Source organism: Carassius auratus, chromosome 32 (assembly GCF_003368295.1).
Source record: "Carassius auratus strain Wakin chromosome 32, ASM336829v1, whole genome shotgun sequence".
NCBI classification, from domain to species: Eukaryota; Metazoa; Chordata; class Actinopteri; order Cypriniformes; family Cyprinidae; genus Carassius; species Carassius auratus.
Window position 1 is genome coordinate 8,659,663 of NC_039274.1, and position 18,495 is coordinate 8,678,157.

At 35.2% G+C, this 18,495-nt stretch overlaps 1 protein-coding gene and 1 pseudogene across 1 annotated transcript; one reads left to right on the forward strand and one right to left on the reverse strand.

The window, feature by feature from the left end:
- Positions 1-449: 449 nt before the first annotated feature.
- LOC113051531 (U3 small nucleolar ribonucleoprotein protein MPP10-like) lies at positions 450-5,108 on the reverse strand. The gene is made up of 11 exons (XM_026215364.1): positions 4,954-5,108; positions 3,970-4,654; positions 3,614-3,804; positions 3,349-3,508; positions 3,002-3,143; positions 2,842-2,909; positions 2,550-2,687; positions 1,425-1,535; positions 1,088-1,195; positions 715-945; positions 450-619 (listed from the first exon to the last, which is right to left on the reverse strand). The coding sequence occupies exons 1-11, from the start codon at positions 5,034-5,036 to the stop codon at positions 470-472; spliced, it is 2,067 nt and encodes a 688-aa protein (XP_026071149.1). The 5' UTR covers positions 5,037-5,108; the 3' UTR covers positions 450-469.
- Positions 5,109-5,198: 90 nt separating this feature from the next.
- On the forward strand, positions 5,199-6,719 carry LOC113051532 (methylmalonyl-CoA epimerase, mitochondrial-like; annotated as a pseudogene).
- The last annotated feature ends 11,776 nt before the right edge of the window (positions 6,720-18,495 follow it).

The following is an 18,495-nucleotide window of genomic DNA, read 5'->3' on the forward strand; positions in this document are numbered from 1 at the left end:
GTCAAACATTGTGGAACATGTTCATTTGTTCGTGTAATTACTCTGTAAGGATTCCAGAATGAACTCAATGGAAGCTGACTTCATAAATCCATGAAAATAGTTAATAGGAAACGTGTGTCTAGAAAAATCTACAAATGTGTTTTGATATTTTTAATGCAACAAGTGTGTCATTCCAATATCTGACTTCAGTGTTGAAATACTTTTTGGGGCCACTATTGACAGTATACTGTATATTGGTGATTTTAACGAAAGGTTGATTTATTAATATAGCACTCCCAGGAAAAGAATTTTGTAAGGGCAAATATTGTCATTGTTTTAAGAGTTAGTGAAAGTGTGTGTAGTATTACAGAAACGACCAAAAAATAAAGACACACTTATAAAGGAAAATGTATTTGAATAAAAAGAGGATACAACAATTAGATTTCTCAAAACTAATAACTGTACATATTGCTTTTGACACAAGTCAACATTACAACTTAAGCTTGTTGGCAGAAATCTCTTTTTGTCTCTTTTTCTTTGCCGTCTGGTCCTTCGAGCCCTTGATTTGGCTCTTGACTTGGTCTTGTAATTGGGAGAAGAAAGCTTGAGAGGAACGCAGAGCCTTATCCATGCCATCATTCTGTCAGAATGTACAGGGGGGGTGGTTATACACATAAACAAAACCACAATAATGTCACTGGAATCATTAATACTGCATTTGACTTGGTTACTGACCGTGAGTATTTTGGCTTTTCCTCCTTTAGTAAGTTTCTTGAGAGTCTGTTCGACCTCGGTTTTACTCTTCTTCTTATTCTGGTCTCCTTTCATCACCTCTTTGAGTTTCTGTCTCTTCTCCCGCTCTTTAATCTTCAGATGCTTCAGTTTCTTCTTCTTCCGTCGCTCTCGTTTCTTATCTGTGGTGGTTTTTTCTGTGTCTCCGAGTATGTCTCCTGCCTTATTCTTCTCCTGAGATAAGGGAAGAAAATGCATTGAAATCTAATGAAGATTATGTATGATCTTATTGGTGTAAACGTTTCACTGAAATACTACAAAAGTGTAGTAGAGGTTTTCTGATCAAGTGGAAGTGATGTGAGCAGGCCACACAAACCTTAATCTCCTCTGGAGCCAGCAGTGTGGCGTCACTGGCATTGACCGGAGCCACTTCCTCCATAGTAATAGAAGGCAAGTTGGAAACCACTTTCACCTCAGGAATATGCTGAACAGAGAAATAACACATAAAGAGAGATGAACTTAGCAGAACAATAATTGATTTGACATGTTTAGGCCAATATAACTCAATGTTTATAGATATAAGCTAAAAACTGCTAAATTGAATGTTTTTTTTATAGGTACAGAGCTGTAAATCAGCGTAGTTTTTTGTATCCACATCACACATGCAGGAACACACAATAGCTGGCTCAAGCCATGAGGAACATTGTACTCACCGGTTTTGGTGTAAAGTGGAAGTTTGATAGCGCATCCAATTTAAGGAAGAGTGTGTCCATGAGTTTCTGGATTTCTACATGTGCTGGGTTCTCTTCCTCTTCCTTCTTTTCCTGAAACCCACACAAGAAAAAAAAATGATATTATATATTTTTATTCACGAGGATTATTCATTTGATCAAAAGTAAAGCCATTTATAATGTTATCAATATTCATATATATAGTGTTCTTTTGAACTTTCTGTTCATCAAAGAATCCTTACAAAATGTATAGTTTCCACAAAAATATTAAGCAGCACAACTGTTTTTAACTTTGACAATAAGAAATGTTTCTTAAACATCACTGAAGACTGGAGTAATGGATGATGAAAATTCAGTTTTGTCATCATAGGAATAAATTACATTTTAAATTGTTTTATATTTAAATACATTACAAATGTTTGAATTCTAATAGTATTTCACCATATATATATATATATATATATATATATATATATAAAGAAAAAAAGGTTTGTTTTTTTTATAGTGAATGTACACAAAGGCAAACCGTTTACAATTCCGATTATCTTTATGACTAAAAGGAGAAGTTGTTTCCACTGTCAGAAGGAAAACAATCAAAGGACTGCAGTGGTGCCGCATGCACACACAAAGTTAACCTTTGCTACCTTGACAATGCAGCCTGTTCATTATCTTAATTAAATACAGTCAGTCAAACATATGGAAAAAAAAAAAAACCACACTGCTCAGTTTAAATATGTAATAAAATCTGTGCCATCAAGTTTCATCTCCGTACCGCCGTGATGTTACGCAAACCATTTTGTTTTACGTGGATATTTGTTGCTAATGCACCTGTGAACTTTAGAGTTATTTTACTAGTGTGACTGTAACCTTGGTCTTGTTTTGATGTGTGGTCTTTTTAATTATAGATTTTTATTATGGTTGGGGACTGTATTTTATTTTATTTTTTCCAATTTATATTCCGTAACTACTAGTGTATAAATATATATAGTGTATTTGAATGGTAATTTATATTTACGTGAAACAATTTCATACATCATGCAAATTATAAACTAAAATGTTTTTATACCTAAACATAAAATGAGAGACACAGCTGTGGACGGGACTCACCTGTGTCTGTTTGATATATTCTTGCTCATAAACTTCAGCAAGACTCAGTTTGCTCTTCTCATGGTCCAGAGTGAGTCTCTTCTTATACTCAAACACCTCCTCTTTAGGCTTCTCTTTCCTTACCACATCATCCCACACCTGAGACACAACCACAATACCACAAATAAAGTGAAGTTTACTGGGCCAGATTTATGAAACAAGCTGACAAACATTCATAAAAAATGCCTAGGTGAACTGTGGTATTCAAAAATCAAAGACTGCATCATATTAGAACATGAAATATAGAACAAACCTGATCTTTGATTCTCTGTTTGATAATATCCTCAAGCTGTAAGGTAGTTTCCTCTGTGATTGCTGGAGCTGTGGAGGAGAGAAACCAAGTAATGAACAAATCTATAAAGCTTCTCAAAGCATTAAGTCTTCTGCTGTGACGATCAGCACGAGACTCTCACCCATCCTAGAGGCCTGGTCAAACGCTATATCCTCTTCCAGCATGCTGTTCTCGGGTCGAGTCTGAGCGCTCACCTCTCCTGTCAGCTGCCACGGCTTCTCAGACAACGCAGCGTTCTCCAGTTCTTCAATCTTTTGTGCCATCTGTTTCAATTCATATCAAAGCAGGGTTATAATAACTGTCAACTAAAGCTTAAAAAATAAAGGGTGTTAACTGAAATACAGCAGAAATTAAATATAAATAGCACACGAAAAGCTAAATGAAAATGATAAACGTTGCCTTGACGACTAGCTGAAATAAGCACTAAAATGACTAAAACTAAAACTAAACTAAAAATGTATTAAATACCTTTTCCCGTCTCTTTTCAAAGGATGACTTGGACTCAGGTTTAGGCATGTTTTTGGCTTTTCCACCTAGAATATCTTCCACTTCCTCACCCTCACTGTCATCAGGAAGGTCAAAGGTCACCTTGCGTAAAGCATTTCTTGCTCCATCACCCGTGTCATCCCTAAATTTAAAGGTGAAATGCATTAGATCTCCGAAAGAAAATGCTGTATCACTATATTCTGCTAACACACAACAATGAAGGACAGCGGGTTTCCTCATGACTTACTCCTCTGTATCAAAATCTTCCTCATTCATATCCTCTTCATCTTCCTCCTCCAGATCACCGTCATCATCTTCTTTTCCCTCATAATCATCATTAGATTCCGGTTCCTTCTCTTCGTCTTGATCAGTCTGTTCAGGCTCTCCATCCACTGAAGCAAAGAAATCTTTGTATTTCAGATCTCTGGAGCTTTTGTTCTGCAAAACATTTTCATGAGAAGTCCGTTTAAATTCATATCACACAATCATCCTGCATTCATCTGTTTATTCCACCCATAGTTTTACACCCTGGGGGGTGTCCGTAAAGGTGACGCAACTAATTAAAATAAATAAAGACTCAGGGAAAGTTAGTTACACCATTACCTTTCTCAGTTTTTTCAGCCCTACTGGTTTATCAAAGCTGAGTTCCTGGTCATCATCAGACGGCAAATTCTGAAAGTAGTCGATGTCCTCCTCTGCGCTCTCCTTGCCTTCTCTTTTATCCATGTCATCCAAAAACGCCTCCATTTCGGACAGTTTAAAAAACCTGTCATCCACTTCTGATGGAGTCCTGTTAGACTTTGATAATTTGGCAGCTGACTGTTGCGGTTTGTTTTTTTTCTCAAATTGATCTACATCAAAGTCCAAATCCGAGTCTTCGCCAGAGAAGTCTTCGGCCTCGTTGCTTGCAGATGGTCTCAACCTCTGCTTAACTTCCTCCTCTCTGTCCATATCATCATCATCCTCCTCATCTTCCTCTGCACTCTCTTCTTCCAAATGATTAGCAATTTCCCCGTTATCAACATCTTCATCCTCCTCTTCTTCCTCTGGATCTTTGAGAAACGTTAAAGTGTCATCTGTGACAGCTTGCTCAACCTCCTCCTCAAAGTGTGTCAGTAAAGCAGTGTTCTGGAGCTCCAGCTCCTGCCAGATCTGCTCCTCATCAAAGTTTTCGATGACCAGCTGTTCCAGTGGGCTGCCTTTGCAGTCTGTAGGCTCGTGGGCTTTATGTAGATCATAAAGTGTCTTGGTAAGTGATTTGAAGTCTGATGCCAGGGCATCCTGGACGCTGAATAAAGAATGAGAGCATAAAAGAAAGAAAGAAATGACACTTTTTATTTACCCACACTTTTATATTTTATTTTACTATTTGCATAATTATATCTTTTTAGAGTCTTAAAACAAAGCTCACATAGAAAATAAAATTAACAGAAACATTTTATAGAAAGTTACATATTAAACTCGCAACCACAACGTGAGACTTTTGCACATGTGTTGCACGAAACGCGTTTCAGCTCCTGTAACGTTAGAAAACGTTCTGTTAGAAATAAACAACGAAATAGTTAAATGATTTAACGTGCAGCTCACCTGAGAAATAGCTCCGGGTGTATTGTGTTGCTGTTTAGTAACTGTAAGCAGCTCTCCAGTGTGCTGCCCTCTCCGTTCGCCATCACTGCTCTCACATGGGTCTCTGCGTGCGCTTGGTAAATACAACCCCCGGAAACATTATTGCGTTCCGCATAAAGGTTCCATATAACCTAGCCTAACCTTTCTAAATATAGCGATTTACTGGTTTTTAATCTACTATAATCCTTTTTTTCAAATTGGAATATTATAACAAATATTTACATGAGTAAATTGTGCGTGTATTACTAAAACCCGTTACTGATACACGTTTACATAAAGTCTAGTTTGTTTTCAATGACCGCGAAGATGGCTTCTATTTTACTAAAGGTTGCAGGTAAAATGTAACGTAGTAAATTGATATTTTTTAGTATCTTTAAGTTTTTCTTTTCAACGTTTGCCACATTTAGAGATGCTTTATTCTAATTGCAGATGTGCAGTTGTATGCATCTTATTCGTTGACCGCTGTCGTGAATTTTTGTTGTCGTTCAGCATTTAATGCATCCACATGGCCATTTCATCACTCTTGAAGTTCCAGGTGTCTCAAAGTGTGCGTGGCACACTTTACCCTCAGTGAGGGTAGTGTCTCTGACTGTACCCCTCGGTCAGGGTGTCCCTCAGTCATTGTGGAAGTTAGGGAGACTGAATCAAGTGACTCTCGCAGTCATCTCGCCAGACCTGGAGAAAGTCACAGCCCATACCCTGATGTTCTGGGGGCTTGAGTGAGCGCCACTGTGCCCCTCCCTGAGCACTGTGTTTGTGGAACTAGGGAACACAAAATTAGAGCTTCTGCACCCTCTGGGAGAGAAAAGCCCTATTGCAGGATTTCTGCAGAAGAACAAAGCTGGGGGGATGCATCATATCTCCATCGAGATAACATTTAGATTAGGTTAGACCACCCCCCCCCCAACACACACACACCCCATTGTCCAAAATAATATTCGAAGTCCCCCTATACTGCATAAGATGTTTCTTCTGTTGTTTCTGCTGTAATTTTGACACTGCTTTTAATTTATCCTATGAAGTGAATGAAACACAATTTGAAGATTCTGATTCTGTTTTTCAAAAAAAAAAAAAAAAAGCTATTCAGAAGAAAAATAAATATGATTTGAGAACCAATGAGTAAAACAATACTCATCTTTTAATACTCAAATTTGGTTTAAAGGTTTTGTGTGTGTGTGTGTGTATATATATATATATATATATATATATATATATATATATATATATATAATAATTATTATTATTATTATTATCATTAAATAGATAAAAATAAGACACTTTTATATATACAGTACATTTACATTTTTGTTGAAAATTAAATACTGGTATACAATATTAAATATTATTTTACAATAATATACTTTTACAATATTCCAATATATATATATATATATATATATATATATATATATATATATATATATAAAACATTAGATGGGATAATAATAATAAAGAAAAATGATGAACATTCAGAAACTAAATTTCTTATGAATCAATCACATTGCAGGTGTCTTCACAGTAAATACTGAACCTCATAGTTTCATAGTTTCAAAATGTTGCCTGTTCAATTGCAGGTGGATGATATCAGTGCTGCAATAGTTGATTTGAAGGAAAATAAAATCAGACTGCTATCCCAAGAGCCACGGATAGGAGCTCATGGCAAACCTGTGATGTTCCTCCACCCGAAAGACGGTGATGGGGTTCTTGTGGAGATAGAACAAGCCTAGCTATTACACATCAGATTATTTAGTAAAGAGTGACACTTTGATTAGGCTGTTCATTTGTGATCATTGCAAGAAAAAAAAATTAGACGATTCCACTGGTTCTGTTCATTTTTAACCTGTTATGGTGTACTTGGTATTATTGGCTTTTCTTTATTTTTTCTGAAGTAAAGATTTTCTTTAGTGACTTAATAAATAAAAAGGGACCCTTTGGCCCTTTAAAAGCTCACTCATCAATATGTGAACAAATATTGCAAAGCTTGTTAAATTTTCCTCTTTTTGTATTTATGTTTGTGGGGTAAACTAGATGTTTTTTTTAATGATGATTACAACAATAGAAGACAAAATAAGTTTTAAATGCTATAATAAATGTCAGATAAGTTTTGCTATGTATGAATGTGAATTGAAATCCTTGCAAGCCTCTCATCTGGCTCTTTATGGAACAGACAGATTGAAGCTTTCTTTTTTTTGGGCTGACAACCATGTATTTGGGAGACAAGTTGGCTCATACTCATCTCTCCACTGTAGTCAACCCTCCACTAGATAGAAAGCTGTTTTTTTTCTTCTAATGCCTTGAATCTGCCTTTTTTTTTTTAAGAGCTAACTAGAGGAGTGAGATTATGAACCAAAGTTTGTGCGCTTTCTCTGTGTTTTTTCTCCAAGGTACTGTTGGAATTTCCCAGCTGCAGCACCATAGAATAAAAAGCTGCTATTGACATTTTGATTCATTCGGCAGTTCAGTTAATTCATTCACACTCTGCCTGTCAAAAAAAAATAAAATATATATATATATATATATATATATATATATATATATATATATTGAATGACTTTCCAATTTCCCCATGCTAGATTTAAGCTTTTATGCACATCAGTGAAAAATAACTTATTAATACAGTAAATATTACATGTTGCTCTGAATCGAACATGTGGAAAATAAACATAAAAGAAATCTGAAGCTAGTTTAAATGTTTTTAGGGGAAAGGATATCTTCAAGAGAGCACGGGATATCACGCTTCCTAATGATATTCTGTAAAGCTTGCTTGTCTTTTTGTAGACATAATGTGAAAACATCTGCCTGGATTAATCATGAGGCAAGAGTAGCTGCATGGTAATTGTTTTCAGTATCCCAAAGGCAGCTCATGATACACTTATTCAAACCACATGTCCAGTTTTATCTGGGGCATTGGAAGCTGTTTATTACCTTAGCCTCGAGAAATACATTTTCTCAAGTTGTCTGGGCCAACATCATCTACAAGAGAAGGGAATTAAGTATCCAATAGTTCCTAAGCTAATGTTTCAAGATTTTTTATTGGTCACATACACGATTATACAGAGAATATATAACCAGCAGTGAGTAATGTAGTATTGATTTCATTGTCATATTATTATTTATTGTTTTATATGATAACATTAAGGCATTAGCTAATTGTTCTCATTTCCATGTATGATATGACATGCATTAACCTCGATGTACACCCAACAGCATCAGGAAAAACAGATTAAATGCTTCATGGAAACAGCGTAAATCTGTCTTATGTAATGTCATATGGAGAATCGGATCGTGTAGTGATGCATCATTTAGGAGAAATTATCCTTCAAAACAAGGCCAGAAAGAAATGACTTCGTGTAAATGACATCACAAGTCATCAAGGGTAGTGGATAGTGAATTTGTGAACATCCGTATGGATAACGTTACTAATTACTAGTAATGATTGATGACATATTAAAAAGGACAGTTATTTAAATTTAGATCGGCACGTGTTCAGTGCTAAGCTTTGCTAGTTTGCTGATGAATACTTGATTTAAAGTAAATAAAAATAATAGAATCATTTTAAGATCAATCCCCCAAACAATGAAAGCTTCTCTCTCTCTCTCGGGTGGGGTTTGTGGTGATTTAGCCCCGCGCTGCAGTGGAGCGCCCCCTGCTGTTCTCTACGTTTATCTTCAGGTTTCTGTTCTCTTCAGTCTCCGGGATGCGGTGTCGATACGCTTCCCACTCTCTATGCCTCTAAAACACAGGACGTCTATCTATGAACATCACAACATCAGAGGTTATGCAGGTAGGCTGGTTTTCTGTGTTATGTTTGCACTTCTCTGATTTTTGACTGTGGCGTGTGGTTTCTGAATGAAGTGATGCGCTCGTGAAGGATACGGCAGGATTTCATCCTCTCAGTGCAACATCAAGCCCGCTGCTGCGAGCACGTATTCACGATGATAGCCGTTCTTCCAGAATCGTCCTCCTTAACCGTCTTCCAGAAATGGAAAGCGTTGTTACAGTGAAAGAGATGGAAAATGCTCAAATTGAAGGCTCGTCGGTTTGTTTGTTTCTTTCATTTTTGTGTCCAACTCCTTTTCATTCGAGAGCTTCTTTGGTTGACTATTCACTTTCTTATTTAGGACCACAGCTGAAAAATAGGTTAAACGAAAACGTGGAAGTCATCAAAAAAGTTGGTGACAAATATGAAGCATTGTAAAATAGGCTCACTTAAGTTTTACATTTCTACCTCGAGTCAATGTAGATCTATCTATCTATCTATCTATCTATCTATCTATCTATCTATCTATCTATCTATCTATCTATCTATCTATCTATCTAGAGTAGCCTAGTTGACATTATATATATATATATATATATATATATATATATATATATATATATATATATACACAACTACCATTCATATTTTTTAATTAGTTAAAATAAAAATGATTATGAAATATGATTTTTTTATATTATATTTGTAAATAATAAATATGCAGATACTAGTGAAGTAGTAAATAAATCAATAAATAAAGGTTACCCAAGATTAACAGTTTTCTTTATATGCCTCTTAAGTAGATTTGGTCCTACAGTCTTCATCTTCACGTCAGATTTTGTTTTGTTTACAATTACAAACGGACCTGCTCGGTCAGTAGCCAGTGAAGTCTGATTAAAAAATCTGTTTGTAAAGGGAATTTTGCATTCTGTCCTGGTATAAATCTTCCTTTAGCAAATGACACATAAAATCATGATTAGATGGCGAGATTCTAATTGTGGAATATAAACTTAATTATGTCCTGCCCTTCAGTTCTGCCTGATTTGTGGAGCTTATCATGATGGTGCTAAATCAAGCATCAAATTCAAGCCTCAAGCTGGAAATCAAGCATCATGCTGCTGCTGTAAAAGATGAGCTCCTTTTTGTCCAGAGAACAAAAGCCAGCCCACTCCCCTGAACCGATCAATGAAACCATTAGGGCTAGAAAATAATGTGCATATTCTAAAAATATGCTCATAAAGTGGTTAAACTTTTCATAAGAACAAAATGACAAACTGCTTCAAGCAATAAATAAACACTCATCATGCTATAAGTCTGCTCATCTTTGTGTGTATTGCTCAAAGTAGTTGATTTGAAATGAAACAGAGGATTGTGAGTGCTTATGAAGGTGCATAATTCCTGAGTGTGATCCCAGTTGGTGGTTCCGTCTCCACAACAGTCTCCTGCCGCTCTCTTGTCCAGGCAACCTGCTCTTACACACACACACACTGCCCCGCCCCACCTTTCAGATCCCTTATAGTTACGGTTCCATGCTGAAGGACAAACACTGTTTGTAGAAGCTTGTTCAGATTATATTTTTGCATCAGTAGGACATTTATACATTTATCTCTTGTGGAAATTGAATGGAAACATAAATGGACAGAAAAGCCTTGGTGTGGTTAATCACTTTTGTGTGATTTTAGTAAAGGAGTATTTAGACTGTTCTTCCCCTGCAAACTATATCGATAATCACATAAAAATATAATTCAATGTAGTTTTGCTGCATTTTTCAGGGATAATGCTAGAAACAGTTTTGAAGGAAAAATACAGTTGTGCAGCAGTGGTGAGATGTAGAAAGTGTGGGCAGGCCTTTGTTATGGTGTTACTAATGTGGGTGTAAGTGGTTTTGGCCCAAAGCTGCTGTCTGGTTGAGCACTCGCTCTGATATATGTGATCCTGTGTGTGTGTGTGTGTGTGTGTGTGTGTGTGTCTTTGTGTGATAACCTCTTGCAATGTGCCCGAGAAGAGGAGGTCAAGGGTCAGAGAGGCATGTTCTCACTCAGTTCAATTTAAAATCTACTGCTCACTATACATATATATATGTGTGTGTGTGTGTGGTGATGTGCAGTTAGCCAGACATATTCACAGAAAAAGCCCAGAAAAGCTCATAAAGGATACATACATGTAATCCAGTTTATATGCACCAGTTTATATGTACCTACATTATATGCACCTACATTCAAGTTTGGGGTCATTAAGATGTTTAACAATTTTTTTTTGAAAGAAGTCTCTTATTGCTCACCAAGGGTGCATTTATTTTAAATACAGGAAAACAATTATTTTCTTTTTTATATATATTTTTTGAAATGTTATTTACTCTTATCATGGCAAGGATGAATTCTCAGCAGTTATAACTTTGGTCTTCAGTGTCACATGATCCTTCAGAAATCATTCTAACAGCTGAAACTGTGAAACATTTCAGGATTTATTGATTAATACAAAGTAAAGAAAAAAAAGCAACCTCTGAAATTGATTTTTTGTAACAATTATCTATCACTGATGAACCAATGAACTGATTTAGAAACTTATATAGTATATATAATTAATACTATAAAACATTTTAAAAAATAATTTTCATTAAAAAATATTATGTATATTTCACTGCCCACAGATGGAAATTTGGCTTTTATTGAACTTTATAGCATGCTCTATAGGACTTACAGAAATAATAAAACTTATTGCCCGTGTTGTGATGGTGACCTTAGCATAGTGCACAAATCATAAACTACGGATGGAAAATGAGAGTTTGCCAGTGGCTCTGACTTCAGCATTATATAAATATCATGGTTGAAGAACATATGATTTCAAGAAGTATTTCACCCACACAGTTATACTTTTGTTAATGATCTTAGTTATCTGGCCAGGATATGTGGGATGGGATCATTAGCAGAATTTGCATTTGTAAGTCTTTTACTTCATCATTTACTTCATGGATCATAAGCTGTGTTTTCATGAGGCTTCACCTTAAGGTTTTGTAAGATATCGAGTTGCTTGGGCTCTGGATAAATATGAAAGTGTATTGCGATATATGATTTTAAGAAGTAAACATGATTTCCATAAGAATCTCTATAAGTCACTGATTGTCATATACTTGCTTTAATATGTTCACACTAAAGAAAGGCTTGATCTTTGGGGTGTTTTTATTTTATTTTTTTATTTTTTTTATTTCATCTCCTATCAGCTCTTACACTGCACAGCTCAGTGAGATCAAATAGAGGTGCCTTATTGGACACAGTCCCTGTAATGCATTGCTTATGTGTCTTTTGAGTGGAAAATGATTAATATTGATGTTTATAGCAAAGCTCAGTGACTATATGAATGAATTGTCTGCTCCTTTGGGGTTTACTTTAGAAATAATCAAGAAGCCAAGCATGGTGACTTGTTAGATATTTAAAAAGCACATGCAAGTGTCTGATATGCAGAGTAAATGAAAGTCTCCTTCATCATCTTTCTTTTTTGTATATAAATACATTTGCATTATTTTTTGGGAAGCGGTCCTCCTTGAGATTGCATACTCTTATCCATTTGGTGCTTTCATCCTCTTGGTTATCATATAAAAAGAGAATATTGTGAGCTCAGGTGCAATGTAAGAAAGGTCTGCAGCCATTTTTTCACTCGTTGGCTGAAGTTTATCTGACTCAAGAAATTGTTTTTCTTGATCTTTTCGTTCATTATTAAGTCTGCACGTTCTTTGGAAAGCTAATTATTTTATGTCTCTGGCTATGTGTATCCTGCCCTCTGCTGATGTAATATCTGTCATATTGCTCTAAACACGCTCTTGCCTCATGGCAAAGAACTCTCTGAGGATCTTAAAAAAAGAGCTGTTGCTCTACATAAAGATGGCGTAGGGCCGTAGGCTATAAGAAGATCGCCAAAGAATATTTGTACTGGTGACTCACTGGTTGGTGAATCACTTTGCTGTATATTACTGGATTGAATTACCGCCGTTTTTCCTCACACCTGCTTAGTTTTCCCTGCGTCTCTATATTTGATCGGTAGCAAGGTCGTTCCTGTTAGATTTAGTCAAGTCAGTTTTATTTGTGTAGTGCACGGTTTGACAGTCTTTTTCAGTCCAAGGACCCCCGAGTGAATAAAGAGATACAGCTTGAGTGAGTTTTGTTTTAAAATTGCCATGATATGAAAATTCATTTGTTTTCTAAATGCATCTTAATTATATTAATGTGAGCAATTCAATCATTTGAAAACAAACAACATTTCAAAATATCATAGCTCAGTCTTTTTATGAATCAACTGATGTATGTCGGACTTCTTCAATCATTTAGTCTGCACAAACCCTTGCCCTTTCTTAAAGTCGACTGCAAGCTCAAAATCAGATTTGCCTTCTTCCAACCAACAACCAATGAACAGAACAAAGAACCCACCCTACATTTTTTTTCAGTAATCTGTTTCACTTGGATGTTTCTCACAATAAGGAAGAAAAGGTCAGCCACTACTTCAGTTTCATTGTGAATTTAAGCCTTGCCAATAATAACTTGGCTTTTAACCAACACTCACGGTACTTAGTGTCTCAGAAAGTCACTTTAATAAACTAGGAGAAAGAACAGAGGTAAATCCACATGAAAGAATACACAATCCAGACCAGAAAAAGAGTAGGATGAAAGCGGGAGTATATATACACTGGTAAAGGCACTAAACAGAAACAGGCGAATGGAATAATTAACTAATAAGTTCCGAGGACACTAACAAGGAACTCAGGCAAGCAAACAGGAACAGAGAAAACTAAAGTAAACAGAATATACATGTGACAATAACATTCGTGTAGTGCCATATTAATGAATTTATACACTTTTGTTATGATGATGACATGAAAAATTCAATAAAGTAAGAATTTTTACAGTATCTGTATTGAATCATTTGTCATTTGTGGAAGAACAGTCAAATATGTGCACATTTTACAATATTTTTGGTAATTTTAATGTCTTTCATTTGAAACATTTAGCAGAACATTAGCTCTATAAATGTATTCTCGGTTGTTGTTAAAGGGTTAGTTCACTGAAAAATGAAATTATGCAATTAATAACAGACATTTTGAGGGGCAGGGGCTCAAGTGAAATAAAGGGTACTTCTCATAATTACGTATTTTTTTTCTTTTTTTAAAACAAAAAAGTATATATATTAACGCAACACCTTTTAAAAAAAAAATAATTAAAAAAGTTAATAAATTTTATCTTCCTCAAACTCTAATTTTCAAAAGATGTCTACAAAATAATCAGTTCACACAGAAACCATGGTCTCCTTAGTATTCACTATAGAGCAGCAAAGGAAACCATCCCACAATGTGCATGTTTTGAAAACATTTTCTATGCTACTAGTTTCAAGTATATATTTAGAATAACCAAAAAAACTGCATCAAGCAGAGGGGTGTGTTTTACTAATAATTTGTTTATTTTTTTGCACAAGGCACTACATCATTTTAATTATTTTGGTGTTATCAGAACACATAACACTTTTAAATCAACACAAATATTCACTATTAATATTATTATTGCTATGCATTACGGGTTTGGAACGACATGACGGGGTGTTATTAATGACACAATTATGATTTTTCGGTGAACTAACCCTTTAACTTACTGCTTTTTTGCTTTTCTTTTAACAATTATTAGTTGACCACCTTTCAAAGACTCCTGGTTCATTATATATTTTGTCTCAAAACAGCTTGGGAATAATCCTTTAGTGGAACCAAACATCTGGAATTGCAGTACCCCTCTGGCTGGCATATATTTATTTTAATGTCTAAATAATACTTCTAGGTACCTTCTTGTAGTATTGATTGACCCCTTTTGCATATATTTTGCTACAATCACTTTCAGTCACCTGTATCTCTCCAGGGAAGAGAGATGAGGGCTGAAAATGTCTTTTGGAGTGTATTAGTATGTATAACTGAAAAAGGCATCCAAACAGGAGGACAACTCAGCTTTCAGCTATTCATATACCGAGTGCTCACTCATCGACAGAATAAATGCATGTAGCTGTAGTCCGATCGAAGATTTATATTTATGTGCCTTACTTCCCACCTACTTTAAGAGTAGCATCGACAGATTGTCCTTGGAGTCATTTCCAGCTTGAGGAGTGGCAAAGTCTTGCCTATAAAACACAACGAGGGAAAGTAATGTATCCAGACCAAGTATAGCGCTGTGAATGGATGATACATCTTTTCTCCTTTAGCTGCCGCACAGTTAGCCTCGTGCCATTTCAGATCCATGTACATTAGCATTTAAATGAGCTAACTTGATTTTACCCAGTTCAGGCTCCATTCTCTCCTTCTGAATGAGTCTACACTCACTGAACCGAATGGAATGAGATCAGACGATCAATTCACTCTTGCTCTCATTCTTTAATAACGTGGAGTATTCACTAACTAATGGGACCACAGGTGAAGAGCGAACAAATCTTCCTGTTCCAATGAGGGGTTTCATCCAGAACTAGCCGGAAAGACCACAATCAGGTCCCATTAGTATTCTTACAGTGTGGATTGATGTATCTGGAAAGACCATGATTGGTTTTGGAAGAAGTTTGTTTTTAGCACATGAACACAACATAAAAGTTCATATCAATGGCTAATTGTAGATTGTGTTTGCATTCAAAGCAGATTATTCATATTTATGATTTAAGTTTTATTTTTAGGTTGTCTTGTCGGTTAAGATTCATTTTCATTAATTTTCTCTCCACCATTGCTAGTTGTAGTTCTAGATTAATTTCCTTTCGTTTTTATTTTCATTTTAGGACTGACAAAGTCTCATAAAAATGCCACTAGATAGCAATAATGTTTAATGCTGTCAGGTTGGGTTATAAAAGTGTCAGGTTTTATAATATAACATAAATCTACAACTGAAATTAATTTGGGACCATTTTTATTTTATTTTATTTATTAAGTCGTTTTTAAGTAATGAAAGTGTTAATTATTTAGATGAATTTACAATAATAGTTTATGTTTACTGGTTTATGATGGTTTAGATGGTTTATGAATTATGAAAATCTTTATGAAAAAAGCATGAATTACACATGAAATGTGAATCTTTGCCACTGACACCTTCCTTCTTTGTCGGGTTGTGAAAATATATGAGAATGTGAAAGAGACATTAAATTGCCAAAAGGTCATTTTTATTCTGACTTATTCCATAGTCATCTGAGCAGTGCATTTTTGGACTTGTTAGCAAGAACTTTCCAGGAGGACATTAATGGAGTGTACACTGTAAAAACTAATCTATAGAATTTACCCAATAAATGTGAGGTAACAATTTGCATCGACTTTGGTGGGGTAGATTTAATCCCATATATTGAGTATAAACTATCTGAAGTAAAAAGCTATTAAATGCTTGCATAAATTGGGTAACAATACCTCACATTTATGTATATATTCAACAGCTACTTACTCATTAAAATTAGGTAAAAAATATCTCAGCAAAAATAAAATTTAGTTATTAAAAAGTTAAAAAGACAGTTCAGCTCATAATTTATTCATGCCGCAATGCATGATGGGAGCAATGGATGAGTTTTTATTGGCTACAACATGCTTTTTTGATGGTCACCGTTGTGATGCTCACGCTGATTCTTGATGTCTGTGTTTCTAAACGTAATAATTCTTTCTTTATGTAGAACTAACTTTTAAAAACATTTCATATTATGCCAAAAAATGCTGGATTCCTATCCCCCCCACCACTTAATTTATGTATACATTAAAGAAACCTGAACTGATGCATTCAGGTCATTTCATGACAATTAGTTCAAACAACAATCAATAGCACACATGATTGTCTTTGCGCTGGTTTGTATGTTATCATTCTGTTAACACAGCCACACAAAGTCTAAAGTAAACATCTGAAGGTTCAAGAACCCAACTAAAGGAAACATTGACCACTATAATGGTAACACACAAATTGTGATTTTCTAGTTTGGTGAGTCTGCTTGTTAACATCAGATGTCTTCAATAATGGTCAATCATGACCCAATTAATTTCTTAATTATCTCATTAACTTCAACTCTGCTTCAGTGTTACTTTTAACACTGCTTCAGTGTTTATATTAGTCCACACTCAATCAAAAATGCGGGCTGACGCATGCGCAATTTAAAGCAAAAAAACTCACGGTTTGGGGGTATATTTTACTGCATTTTTCTATGTGATGGTTCTTACTGTTGATGAATGTGTAGCATTTGTAGAATTTACCCATTACTTTAGAATTCGTTGGCTGGCTGCAATAATCATGTACATTTTATATGGTTTCCACAGATTATATTTACAACTCTCCAAAATCACTTTTTTCAGTGTAAGTCTATGGATCCATCCGAAAATGAACACACTGTTGATTACTGGGATGGCAGTAGGTGGCAGGTTATGATCATTGGTGAATGTGGGCTGATTCAACTCATTCGACTGTACAATTTTCCACTTAATTTGCTTTGTGTTGATGGCTGGATTATATAACATAAACACCCAAATCCTCCAGGTAAGGAAAAACCAACATCGGCAGCTACTGTGAAGCAGTTACCTTGTCCGAAGCTTTTCATAGTGAATGTGTGTATGCGTGTGAGTGTGTAAGTCAAGATCTCTAGATGGTTTGCAGGTGTTATGTTTTGGTGATCTTCTGTTTTTCCCTCACTGTGCTTCGGTTATATAATTATTAGCACTTAAGTGTATTCAGTGGGCCTGGTCATTAGCTAGCCTGTTACTCTGAGAGATTGCCTTCTGTTAGCATTCAGATAAGGCTGTGATTTCAGACGGCCTCAACATACCCCTGAGCATGTGCAGCTGTGGCCAGCACTTAGTGTATATAGACATTTAGACCTGCAAAAATGGGTGTGCAATTGTGGTATGAAATGAAGACTTAATATATTTATTTATTATAGTTTATTATACTACTCGATTATTCTGTCAAAATTGATGTAAATAGCTGTATGTAGCATTAAACACACATTTTCTATTCATTTCATGCATTAATCATTGTGAAACCCTTTCAAATAAGTCATGCATCTTAAAGAAAGATTTAGACAGTCATGATTGATGTTACTATTACACTTGTGTTGCACAAAGTCTGCCTATTTGCCACCGTGCATGAATGTTCTTTGTTTTTCTAATTTAATGAGTTGTTGTTGTCATTTCATGTGAAAGGGATACAGTAGTTCACACACAAAAAAATGCAAATTCTGTCATTATTTACTCACCCTCATGTCACTCAAAACCTGTATGGCTTTTTTTTCTTCTGTAGAACATAAAAGAAAATACTTTGAACATACTATTGAATCATTGTTCACCAAAACGGTATACCAACATTCTTCAAAATATACGAATTACACATAAGTGTAAAAAAATGATATTTTTGTTTTTAGGAGAACTATCCCTGGATTACACAGTTCTGAATGGTCAATTGAGCAATTTAGAGATCTAATAGAGTGCTAATCTGGGTAACTCAAACCAGCTTCACTGGACTTCTCTATCAGTATTACTGTATAGTCAGAAAGGCTGATTGTTTTGCACGTTGTTAGTAACAGTATTAAGAGTAATAGTTTTTTTTTTTCTTAGCAGAATCTGTAAGACAATATATACTATTATAAAATATTGAAATTCAATAGTCTGTTCATTATCCCTTAACTCATAAACACAGTGTAAGCTTCTACAAACTGATCCGGTTTATGACAAGTTTCAAACAGCGTAGCTAAGAGCGTGAATCCTTAAAGAACCCTAA